General features: G+C 45.8%; 1 protein-coding gene across 1 annotated transcript; it reads left to right on the top strand.

Annotated features, from left to right (window-relative positions):
- The first annotated feature begins 7320 nt into the window (after positions 1-7320).
- Positions 7321-10676, top strand: LOC132529952 (olfactory receptor 10P22). Its single transcript, XM_060167041.1, is given in 6 exon segments — positions 7321-7410; positions 9810-9874; positions 9876-9912; positions 9915-10145; positions 10147-10627; positions 10630-10676. Coding segments are annotated over 6 exon segments (951 nt in total).
- Positions 10677-13121: the final 2445 nt, after the last annotated feature.

Raw genomic sequence — 13121 nt, forward strand, 5'->3', positions numbered from 1 at the left:
AGAGGCCACCAATGACCCTGGGAAATGCTCCTCGTGAGACTTGAGGCTATTGGACTTTCCCTCTTGTAGAGTGCCCATGCGTAGTGGCTGAAGGAAGTTTTGTTTAGAGAAAAGAAAATCAACATTCATTTTATTGTTGAGTGGTATTCCATTTTATGGAGTTACCATAAATTATTTATCCATCCAGCTGTTGACGGACATTTGGATTGTGTCCAGTTTTTGTCTATTACAAATAGAACTGCTATGAACGTTTATGTCCATGTCTTTGTGTGGATATATGCTTATATTTCCTGTGTGTAAATACCTGCATGTGGAATGGCTATTCATTTATTTAAAATGTGTAATTATTCTTTTGTTTTGGTGGTATCATTTAATTTTTTCTTCTTCTTCTTTTTTTTTGGCTGTAGTCAAATGCACATAACAAAACTTACCATCTTCACCATTTTAATTGTACAATTCAGTGGTATTAAATATATTAACACTGTTGTGGACCCATCACCGCCATCCACCCCCATAATTCTTTTTTTTTTTTTTTTTGCGGTACGCGGGCATCTCACTGCTGTGGCCTCTCCCATTGTGGAGCACAGGCTCCGGTCGCGCAGGCTCAGTGGCCATGGCTCACGGGCCCAGCCGCTTAGCGGCATGTGGGATCTTCCCGGACCGGGGCACGAACCCGTGTCCCCTGCATCGGCAGGCGGACTCTCAACCACTGCGCCACCAGGGAAGCCCGACATGACAATATTAAAGAAGTAACACTCTGTAAACAGTGATATGCTATATAAAAAGCACTGAACTGTGAGTCAGAAATTCTGCACTTAGTTCCCATTCTACCATTTGCAAGCTAAGTAGCCTGTCATTTATCTGAGCCTTAGTTTCTTCCTTTGTTCCAAGGGAAAAATATGTTGTCCCTACCTCTCAGATGAGGCTCAAATGAAATAATGCAAGTGAGAGTGCTTTGTAAACCACTTGCATCATTCAGAGCTAAGATATCACTGTATGGTTATTATTATTTTGCCTAGTAAACATCAAGATGTGGAAGATCAGAGTAAAGCTTCAATCAAAGCCAGATAGCTGCTTTTACTGAGCTCTCCTTTTTTCTTCTCTCAGGGAAGAGTGTTGTGGATGGGAACTTGAAGTTTGCACCTGACCTAGGAGGGGGTGTGTGACCTAGCAGAGCTAATGCAGGCTTGGGAAGAAGTCATGTGTTCCCTAGCATAGGTTGTCATTTTGTAAGGAATAGAATCCAAATCTTAACATGAGGGGCAATATATATATATATATTTTTTTGTGGTACGCGGGCCTCTCACTGTTGCGGCCTCTCCCGTTGTGGAACACAGGCTCCGGACGCGCAGGCTCAGTGGCCATGGCTCACAGGCCTACCCGGACCGGGGCACGAACCCGTGTCCCCTGCATCGGCAGGCGGACTCTCAACCACTGCGCCACCAGGGAAGCCCGCAATATATTCTTAATGTGAAACCAGATTATACTGGCTAGAGAAAAATTAATCCTTGCTATAGTGAGGTGCGCTTGCTTTTTAGATAACTTGTGAGGAAACTGGTTACCGCATGCAAACCTACTCCATTCATGCAATCAGAGAGCTCCTCCCCACTTTGGATCTGGTAAAATCTGGACAGAGGAGAGCTTCTATCAACACTTGGCTAAAATCTGAAGCTTGAACATGGTTTGAGAAAGAGGAAGAAGAAACCTTTTTCTTCTTAAGTCCTGGGTCTTTAAGGACTCCTTTGCTGTGTGATACGGGGATGAGTTAAATAAAGCTGCAGTCTAGTCCTTTTATTCTGGACTGCTCTGTCCAGAGTTCCCTGGCCAGACAGGAAAGAAATGGTGTAAATATCCATTATAGCACTGGGAGTGATTTTTTTTTTCACTTGGGGAAGCCTGGAGAGGCAGAAGGATGCTGCCAGGGGCTGAGATATGGCCGTGGATGGGGGGATGAACTTCTCCCCACCTCTTTGGGTTTGCTGGGAGGAGGCATCACTTTGACCTACTACAGGTGCTCTCCTGGTAAGAGAGAACTGGAGATTGACTTATCTGAATTCTCACTCCCTACCTCCCATGGGGAGCAGAGAAATTCCCATGAGGACAGAAAGGAAGGCTCTTGTTATCACGCAGGGAACCAGGAGAGCTTTTTGGCCTGGGCCTTGTATTCCTGAAGGCCCTCAAGTATAGATTTTGCTACTATTGCCAAGTAAGGTCACATTGTCTTTGCATTTATTGATTGTATTAGAAGTTTTGGTTGGTTAAAAATAAACATAAAAAATGGACCAATGTTTTATATATACACTACCAAATGTAAAGTAGATAGCTAGTGGGAAGCAGCCGCATGGCACAGGGAGATCAGCTCGGTGCTTTGTGTCCACCTAGAGGGGTGGGATAGGGAGGGTGGGAGGGAGGGAGACGCAAGAGGGAGGAGATATGGGGATACATGTATACGTAGAGCTGATTCACTTTGCTATACAGCAGCAACTAACACAACATTGTAAAGCAATTATGCTCCAATAAAGATGTTAAAAAAGATACCAATGTTTTAGTAACTCTGTTCAGGCACTCATTCATTTTCTAATATACCCACAGTCTGAAAAATGGAAGAACACGAGCCCTCTCTCACTCTTGGGGTGACCTCGCCTACCACATGCACATCGTAGATAGGATGTGAAATCAGTTATGACAGTTGTAGAAAGGTAACTCATGGTTTCGTATGTTCTGAAACAGTGCAGAAACTGCATTTCCCCTTTCAAGAAAGGCACTAAAAACAATGGAAAACCGTGAGTGCCAGTCTTATGGGCCAACTTATTAATATCACAGAAAGCTGTGACCTCACTCCACACCCAAGCAACTCCAGTCCTGCCGGGCTCCTGAAGCACTCCCCAAAGAGCAGAACCCCAGAGAATTGTCACTGATTGACCTTTCTGGAAGATCCCTGGAAAAGCCCCACTCACAGGCCTTGTCTTTATCTGGTCAGTGAGGAAAGCCCTATCATCAGGGCATTGGTCAAATAATCAGTGACAATATTTTAAGATTGAAGCTGCCCAGTGTGGATGGACCTAGAGACTATCATACTAAGTGAAGTCAGGCAGAGAAAGGCGAATATCATATGATATCACTTATGTGTGGTATCTAAAAAATGAGTATAAATAAATACATCTTCCTTTTAAAACAACACCACCACCACAACATAGAGCTCATACCAACAATTCCGTTCCTAGGTATATACCAAAGAGAACTGAAAACATATCCACTCAAAAATTTGTACATGGGGCTTCCCTGCTGGTACAGTGGTTAAGAATCCACCTGCCAATGCAGGGGACACGGGTTCGAGCCCTGGTCCGAGAAGATCCCACATGCTTTGGAGTAACTAAGCCCGCGAGCCACAACTACTGGGCCCAAGCGCCACAACTACTGAAGCCCACGCGCCTAGAGCGCCATGCTCTGCAACAAGAGAAGCCACCACAATGAGAAGCCCATGCATGGAAGAGTAGGCCCTGCTTGCTGCAGCTAGAGAAAGCCTGCTCACAGCAACGAAGACCCAACGCAGCCAAAAATAAATCAATAAAATAAATAAATTAAAAAAAAATTTGTACGTGTGGGAACTACACTCAATATTTTGTAAACCTATAAGGGAAAAGAATCTGAAAAAAAAGATATATATGTATGTATAACTGAATCACTTTGCTGTACACCTGAAACTAACACAATGTAAATCAACTATAATTCAAAAAAAAAATTGTGAGGGTTTGTGGCAGAGTTATTCATAGTAGCCCCAAAGTGTAAACCACCAAAGTGCCCTTAAACTGATGTGTGGATAAATAAAATATGATATCTCCATACAATGGAATATTATTTGGCAATAAAAAGGATATAAACTGATACATGCTACAACATGGATGAAACTTGGAAACGTTACGCTAAGTGAAAGAGGCCTGATACAAAACTCCACATGTTGCATGATTCTATTTATATGAAATATCCAGAAGAAGCAAATCCATTTGAGAGACACTGGGGGAGGGATGAATGGGAAGTGACCGCTAAGGGGTACAGAGTAACTTTTTGAAGTGATGAAAATGTTCTAAAATTAGGTAGTGGTGGGGGTTACACAACCCTGTGAATATACTAAAACCCACTGAATTGTGCACTTTATATTTTTTAAACTATATATTTTAAAATTATTTGGCTGTGCCATGTGGCATGCAGGATCTTAGTTCCCTGATTGAACCCGGGCCCCAGCAGTGAAAGCGCTGAGTCCTAACCACTGGACCACCAGGGAATTCCCAAGAATTGCGTACTTTAAATGAGTGGATTTTGTATTACGTAAATAAGCACTCAATAAAGCTGTAAAAAATAATAAAAATAAAACCAGGTTCCTTCTGTCTCTCCACATTAAAAAGAAAATTGAAGCAATGATTTCTACCCTTGGGTCAGTAGTTCTCAACTGGGGGCGGTCAGACTAGGTCTGGAGACACTTTGTCACAACTGGGGAAAAGGGTGTTACTGGCATCTAGTGGACAGAGGCCAAGGGTGCTGCTAGCCATCCTACAAGGCAAGAACAGCCCCTCACAAGCAAGAATGACCTGGCCGCAAATGTCAATCATACCAAGATTGAGAAATCCTGCCCTAGATCAAAGTCCATGAGGACAGAGCTGGGTACATGGTGCACCCGGTCCCTCCCACAGCTGCCAAAGTCCTTTGGTGCAACGGCATCGCCTGTGTTGAGAGCAGTTGTTAGAATCCATCCCAAGAAACTCCCTTTTAAAGCAATGGTAAGGACGTGAACCACAATCATCTCTCTAGGGGTGTCCTTGGGAGAGCCTTCTGTCTGGTCTTAGCTCCAAGAACAGTTATACTGCCCTGAGTAGTCTGTTTTATCTCATGGACACTGTGAACTCTGGAACTGACTGCACTTTCCTTTCTGGGTTGGCTGCTAAACAGTTTTGAGCCAAACTTGTGGCCCAACCTTAGGAACGGCATAGGTCTTATATTTTGCATTTTAAAGTTTCATTCTTGGCTCTATTTTATATCCCTAACTTTTTCTTTTTTAAAAATTTATTTTCTTTCTCTTTATTTCCTTTGCTCCTACTTTTCCCCTTTTTTTGGTTTGTTTGTTATGTCTTTGTAAGCTATTTATGCTGGGCAACAAGAAACGAAACACCAAATCGACAAATATAAACAGCGAGTCTCCCCTTAGCTCTGGGATGGAAGTTCATAGGGCAGAGTGGTGGGTAGGTTACAGACGCATCGTGAGGACCGTGGGCAGGGGCCAATGACCTCCCCAAAGGATGCCCTCGTTCTTGCTCCAGAAGCCTGGCTGGATGCTGAGGGGGCAGGATGTGAGAAAGTAGGGGGATTCTTAGAGGAGGTCAGCTGTTCCTGGGTTGCTGTGTAAGACACTGTGGCCTCTTGATGTTGGAAGGAGCTGGGCTTTCAGAGGACGAGTCACAGATGTGGGGACAGAGCTGGTAAGGGAGGGATTCCCAGCTGGGCAGGACTGGGTAGTGTATTAGAGTGTCTTGGACTGGGAGCCAGAGATTTGGCTTCTAGGTGTCAAGTCCCAGCTCCACTCTCGTTGGCCAAGTGACTTTGCAGTCACGTCGTAGCTCCTTAGTTTTCTGTTTTTACTAAAACATGGTAGTAATACCTGCTAGGCCTGTCTCTACGGTTGATTCGAGGACCAAATGAGATCATGAAATTGCTGAATTGCTCTATTCATTGCTAGGCTGCAAACTTTTTCGTTTTATTTATTTATAAAAATTGAAGTATAGTTGATTTACAGTATCATGTTAGTTTCAGGTGTACAGCACAGTGATTCAGTTACACACACACACATATATAACTGAGTATATATATATATATATATATATATATATTCTTTTTCAGATTCTCTTCTCTTATAGGTTATTACAAAATATTGGGTATAGTTCCCTGTGTTCTTCTTTCTTTCTTTCTTCTTTTTTTTTTTTTAACGTTGAGGGACAAAATTAATTGTTCAGTTATTGTGGCTGTGATTACCATTGTACTTGTGGAGATGTTCTCATTTGAGGTCATTACTGCTGCCAAGGCTCTGGGGTCTGCGGGGCTGGTGGGCAGACCTGAGGGAGACCTGGCTGACCCCGAGGAATTAGTTAAAACTTACACAGCAACCCAGAGGAGAAAGTATTTGTTAACCATTAAGTTACATGTGGATGTACGTAAAACGCTCCTTAGACTTTCAGAGCTAAAAGGATCTCAGAGGGTTGGAGAGCCAGTTTCCTGCCCCAAGCTTACTCTCTCAGGAGCTCTTAGCACCTGTGAGATCTTCACTTACCCATTTTCCCCACGAAGTGAAAGCTCAGCCCCGGAGAGTCAGGAAGCTCTGGGGTTCAGGATACATGGATTTCCTAGACTTACGTGTGTCTTTGTGATCTCTAGGCTGGAGGCCACTATAGTTCTAGTTCCCTGGGTCTAACCTGATGTTTTCAGCTGCAACTTGAGACCTGTTTCATCTTCTAATCTTTGTGGGCTTGGCTGACAGCCACGGATCCCGTTTCTCTTTTTATTATTCTTCAGTTCTTTTTCCCTCTCCTTGGCTCCCCTCATGTCCACCCATCAACCCACACCCCAGATACTGCAGCCAACCAATCTCTATTTTCATCTGAATAAAAATGTTGTTATGAGAAAGGTCACAGGACATGATGAAGAAAACCCGCTCCTTGCCCTAGAGGCTGGGAGCGGAGGGCCTCCTGAAGCTCCTCTCTACTCAAAGTTGTAACTTTCAAGGCACTTTTCCTTCAACCTTGGTATCCTTTGGGTAGCTTCTTTTTTGGTTTTGAAATTTTATTGTCTTCCCAGACCAGGGTGGAAATGGACATGGTGAACTCACCTTCTCCCTCTGCCGATTCATGTGACACAAGGCTGAGTTTTATTATATACCAGACACTGTGCTAAGTGCTTTTCATACATTATGTTATTGAATTCCTACAACAACCCTATGACGTAGGAATTATCTTTGTTTTACAGATGAGAAAACCGAGTCTCTGAGAGGTCAGAGTCACACAGCTTGGTGGTGAAACCAGGAGTATAACCTGGAGAGTGATCAGTGATAGGCAGCTGAGGTAGAAAGGGCATTGGACTTGGGGTCAGAGGCTTGGGTTTGGGTCCTGGCTCGATTACTGACTAATGGGACTTGGGCAAGTCACACCTATCACATGTCCCGGCCTCAGCCTTCTCATCTGCAAAGAGATAATAATAACACCTGGTTCACTAGGCAGATGATGGGATTTAACTGAAGTGATTATTCAACTAGGGCTAGACTCAGCAGACGCTCGGGCAATGTCCACTGTAGCAGAGCTGCACACGTGTGGCAGGCAGCCCCCGCAGCTGGCCCCCAGCCACTCTACCTCCTGGAGCTCAGGCTCTCATGTAATCCCCTGCCCTTGAGTAAACGGACACACCAGGTCCTTGACACGTTGGGGCTCACAACGTGGCAGATGCCTTTCCTCTGAGCGAGAGAGGGAGCGTGAGAGAGAGTGATCAAGATCACAGGCACGGTCTTTTGTAACCTGGACATTTTGGGGCTAAAATTAGGGACTTACTTCTAACTGATTGCGCACAGCAAAAGTAATAGACTGTTGGGCTTCCCTGGTGGTACAGTGGTTAAGACTCCACGCTTCCACTGCAGGAGGCTTGGGTTCGATCTCTGGGTGGGGAAGTTCCACCTGTCGCAAGGTGCGGCCAAAAAAAAAAAAAAAGTAATGGGCTGCCACTTTTGAGATTGGGTTACAAAAAGCCTCTGACTTCCATCTTGCTGACTCACGCTCTCTCCCTCTCTCCCTCGCTCACTCCCTCGGAGGGAAGGTAGCTGTGCCATGGTATAAGCTGGAACCGATGGCAAGGAATGGGTGTCCCCAGCCAGTGAGCGCCTGAGACCTGACAGCAGCCCCAGGAGTGAGCCTTGGAAGCAGCCCCTCTCCCAGGGGAGCCTTGGGATAAGGGCATCCTGGTTGCCATCTTGACCGCAGTCTTATGAGAGCCACAGGCACCCAGCTAAGTCACACTCGGATTTTTTTTTTTTAATGTTTTTACTTTACAGTTGTCAACCTTCAGATATCTTTTTAAAATTTTATTTATTTGGCTGCGTTGGGTCTTCGTTGCTGCGCGCAGGCTTTCTCTGGTTGCAGCAAGCAGGGGCTACTCTTTGTTGCGGTGCTCAGGCTTCTCATTGTGGTGGCTTCTCTTGTTGTGGAGCATGGGCTCTAGACACGTGGGCTTCAGTAGTTGCAGCACACAGGCTCAGTAGTTGTGGCTCACGGGCTCTAGAGCACAGGCTCAGTAGTTGTGGCACACGGGCTTAGTTGCTCCATGGCATGTGGGATCTTCCCAGACCAGGGCTCGAACCCGTGTCCCCTGCATCGGCAGGCGGATTCTCAGCCACTGTGCCACCAGGGAAGCCCCCCACATTCGAAATTTTGACTCAGAAACACTGAGTTTATAAATGCTTGTTGTTTCAAGTTACTAAGTTTTGAAATGATACAGCATGGAAGGCTGTGGAGGGGATGTGGTTTTTCTGGGAGAAGCAGAGGAGACTTCTTAGAGGGTGTGTGTCTGTGCTTGGCCTGGAAAGGTGGGCAGGACGCAAACTTGAAGAGGAGAAACGTTCTCAGGCAGGGGAATGGCAAGCAGGTGCATTCCAGGAATGTGAAATCTGGTCTGGCGGAAATCACCTCACCTACCTATGGACCTGATGGAAACATCCTACCTGAGGCGAGAGTGGGCTCTTCCCTGTCAGGCGTGCTCGGCTCTGCCCTTAATTCACTGAATGATCCAGGATGAACCAGATGAGCTTTTCCAGATCTCAGCTTCCTCCTCTGTAGACTGGAGTCTGGACAAGTAGATCTTTCAAGTCCCCTTCCTTTTACCATCTCCTCACCCACAGCTCAGAGAGAGGGGATGACCCGGAACGTGGCTACTCAGAGATTCACCACACAGGGGAGATGTGATATCATTTTGAATACCTCCACAGTTACACTGCTCTTCTGGAAAGAAGTCTGCCTTTTTGGGTCCATTGCCCGGACTCTCTACCACCTCCTTCCTGTTTTTTATTTATAACTATTTTATTATTTTATTTTATTCAAATACTATCTTTTATTTCACTTAAAAATTTTAAAGTGGTAGAGCAAAAATACCTAAGGCAGCCAGGACTTTGGTGTTAAATGAGGTTTAAAAGAAGTTTTTTTTTTTTTTCCCCGTACACGGGCCTCTCACTGTTGTGGCCTCTCCCGTTGCGAAGCACAGGCTCCGGACGCGCAGGCTCTGCGGCCATGGCTCACGGGCCCAGCCGCTCCGCAGCATGTGGGATCTTCCCGGACCGTGGCACGAACCCGTGTCCCCTGCATCGGCAGGCGGACTCTCAACCACTGAGCCACCAATCTACCTAAAATCTAGTTTCTGAGAACGAAGCAATGCATTCTGTGGTTAAGATTGATTGCAGAAATTTTACTTCAATCAAGAGAACTTAAAATTTTACAGAACTTTATAGGAACTTGTAGAAATGCTCAAATCGTAAACCTGGAAACAACCTAAGTGCTCTTCTCATAGGCTTTCTATGACGCATATGTCTGAAAAATGTGCACTGACAATCGGAAACATTCGCTATTCACCAAATTGCAAAATTAAACTACTGATAAAAACATTTCCAAAGGCACAAGTAGGCATAATTGGTTGAAAGTAAATCAGATATTTAAAAATACCAAAATATGTTAAAACAAATTCCATCTTTTTCTTTTTATGTTTATGATTTTTTCTTATTGTGTGATCAACAGATCAAAAACACATGTTTGGGGGTGCTTCTGGTCTACCAGGTCACCCTGCTGGGCAACTCTCTGATCCCTCCTCACACTGGCAGACGCTGCCCTGCACTTGCCCATATGCACTGCTTCCTGCGCCACTTCTCTGTGGCGGGGCTCCTCTACACCAAGACCATCGTGCCCAGGATGCTGGCCGACCTCCTCTCCTCCGGCCCCACCATCCCGCCCACTGGCTGCTTCACCCAGCTGTACTTCTTGCTGCCTGTCATCGCTGAACGCGGCCTGCTCACGGCCATGGCCAGTGACCGCTATGCTGCCGTCGGCCGGCAGCTGCATCACTCCACCCTGATGGGGCCAGGGAGCGTGTGTGCGCATGGCGGGCACCTCCTACCACATGGGCATCATCACCGGCACCACTCACTCCATCTTCATCTTCACTTTGCCTTTCCCTGGTGCCAACACCATCCATCACTTCCTGTGTGACATCCTGCCTGTGCTGAGGCTGGCCAGCTTGAGCACCTTGTGGGGTGAAGTGGGCAATCTTGCCCTCACGATAGCCTTTATCCTGACCCCCTTCTCACTGACTGTAGCCTCCTATGCCCGTATTCTTAGCATCATCCTTGGGGTCGCGACATCCCAGGGATGTTGAAGAATCTTCTCTACCTGTTCCTCCCACCTACTTGCAATCATGCTCTTTTTTGGGACGGGGACTGTTGCCTACATGAGGCCATGGGCAGGCTCCTCCCAGGACGGGGACCAGATCCTTGCCGTCTTCTACACAGCTGTCGCTCCCATGTTCAACCCTTTGGTCTACACTCTGAGAAACAAGGAGGTCACGGGGCAATGAGGCAGCTCGTGAAGAGATATGTCTGGAGCCCTTGACCCCCTCAAGGTCTTGGAGATAAGGGCCTGATCCTTGGAGATTTTCAAGGAGGAGGGCTCAGCTGGAGTCCCTGCTCTGGGTGGTGTGGGTGCCAGCTCGAGGGCCCAGGGCTCTGACCTGTTGCTCAGAGCTTGGCTTCTGGGGCCTGTTCTTACAGCCTTGACCTGACTTGTTTGTAGGTACAAAGCTGGAGAGACACGCACTTGGGGGAGGTCGAGGAGGTGCCCATTTTGTGCGATGATTAGCAATTCTGGTCTTTCATGAGGTTCAGGGCGCCTTCCTGGGCTACGATTCCTGTAGACAGTGTTTCTCCCCCTTCTCCCAGACTCCTCACTGGAAGCCTTTCTCTTTCCCATCAGTCACCTCCGCTACCACATGAGCTCCTTTACTTCAGGTGCGAGGTCTGACCTGGGGTAGGAACAGGGCACGGAATAGTTGACCTGGCTTTGGCGGTTCAGGTGCCGAGTCTTGCTTGGTGTTGCTTTAGGTCTGGAAGCATCTGTCTCGTTACTTTGTTGTGACTTACAGGTTCTCTCCCGGGATCCCGGAGATGTTGATATTCTCTACTTAGCTTCTTTCTCACCCATGGGCTGACTTCCTCTTCATCTCCTCTGATCCTAGGGTAGAAATGCACATACATCTCTAGACTCTGACTCTGATCAGAAGGTCTGGTCTGGCTCCTGGACTCCCACGATGATGCTTTTGTTTCTTGTAAACTGTCCACTATTTGTGCTTGAAGCCACCTTAATTTGCCTGCCGGGAGGATCTAACACCATTTTACTTTTCTTGGGCAGCCCATTCTTGCTTGTTTATAAACTCTCCTTTAGCACTAAGCTGCAAGAGGGACAGTGTAATATAAGCAGGAAAATCACTCTCAAGGCACAGTACATGAGGGCCTTTAAAATAGCATTGATTTTCATTTACAAAAGTAACACTGTTAATTGCAGGGAATTTTGCGTCCAGAAGAAAAGACAGTAACTATTAATACTTTGGTGTTAATAATGCCCTTGGGAACTTATTGTGGTCTGGTTTCCCTCTGTATATGTATATATGCGTATTTTTAAAAATTAAAAAAATGGGATTATATTGTGTGAATTGCTCACGACTTTTGTTTTCCACTTTATCAAAATATATTGTAATGTTTTACCATATAAATAGGCTTCTAAAGCATTATTTTAATATCTATATAGTTGGATACTAAAATTTAAAGCAATCTTCTATTATTGGAATTAAATATTTTTGTTATTGCTTTTGCTGAGATAGATATCACTGCAGTTATATCTTTGTATACTTATGCTTTTCAGAGCACAAACTTCTAGAAATGGAATTGCTGAGTCAAAACATATGAACAATTTCAGAGCTTTTGAAACATACTGCCAAATTGCCGTCCAAAAGAATTTTTGTTGTTTTACCGTCCAACTGAGGGCAGTCCAATCTTCAGGGCAAGGAAATGGACTAAGGGTCAGGAAGGGTTAGATAGCCCAGGGAAGAACAGGGTGGGGAAGGAATGGATGTCTAGGATCTTGTAATGCAGAAAAGACCTGATGAGAAGGACATGAACTCACTTCCCCTCAGTCTACCAAGGACTGGCTGGGACACACTTGGACTGAGAGTGCAACACGAGGCATCAAAGCTAGACTCAAGGAATGACTTCCTGATAGAGTTGGTATCTGAACAAGACAAGGGGAGAGACTTTTTCCTCATGTTCTGAGCTAAGGGTGGAGGCAAGAGGAGGAGGATGTGTTGAAATTGGACGGGCTCAGCCCTAAGTGGCTTCGTGCTTCTTTCACCTGAGGTGGTGACCATCAGCTCTGGAGGCTGAGGTCCCCTATTTTCAGGAACCCCATACAGAGTTGCCAAAACAATACTGGATGTTCTGTTAAATTTGAATTTCGGATGAACAACAAGTAATTTTGTTTGTTTGTTTGTTTTTTTGTGTGTTTTTTTGTTTGGTTTTTTTTCTCGGTACGTGGGCCTCTCACCGCCGCGGCCCCTCCCGTTGCGGAGCACAGGCTCCAGACGTGCAAGCTCAGCGGCCATGGCTCATGGGCCCAGCCGCTCCGCGGCATGTGCGATCTTCCCGGACCGGGGCACTAACCCGCGTCCCCTGCATCGGCAGGCGGACTCTCAACCACTGCACCACCAGGGAAGCCCAACAACAAGTAAGTTTTTGGTATAAGTGTGTTCTGTGAAATATTTGGCCAGAAGGATTTTTAGCACCATTTTATCTTTCTCGAGAAAGCAATATTTGGGACATGCGTACGTTAAAAAATTATTCTTTGTTCATCAGAAAATCAAATTTGATTAGATTTCTTATATTTTTATTTGCTACATCTGGCAACTCTATCCCCAGGTGCTATTCAAGCAGGGCTGGAACTGCAGGTGGAGGTCAGGATCTAAGTAGAAAGCTCTGATCATCTCCATTTAGGAAGAAGGAAGCCACT

The sequence above is a fragment of the Lagenorhynchus albirostris genome, chromosome 11, assembly GCF_949774975.1.
Source record: "Lagenorhynchus albirostris chromosome 11, mLagAlb1.1, whole genome shotgun sequence".
In the NCBI taxonomy this organism is placed as follows: Eukaryota; Metazoa; Chordata; class Mammalia; order Artiodactyla; family Delphinidae; genus Lagenorhynchus; species Lagenorhynchus albirostris.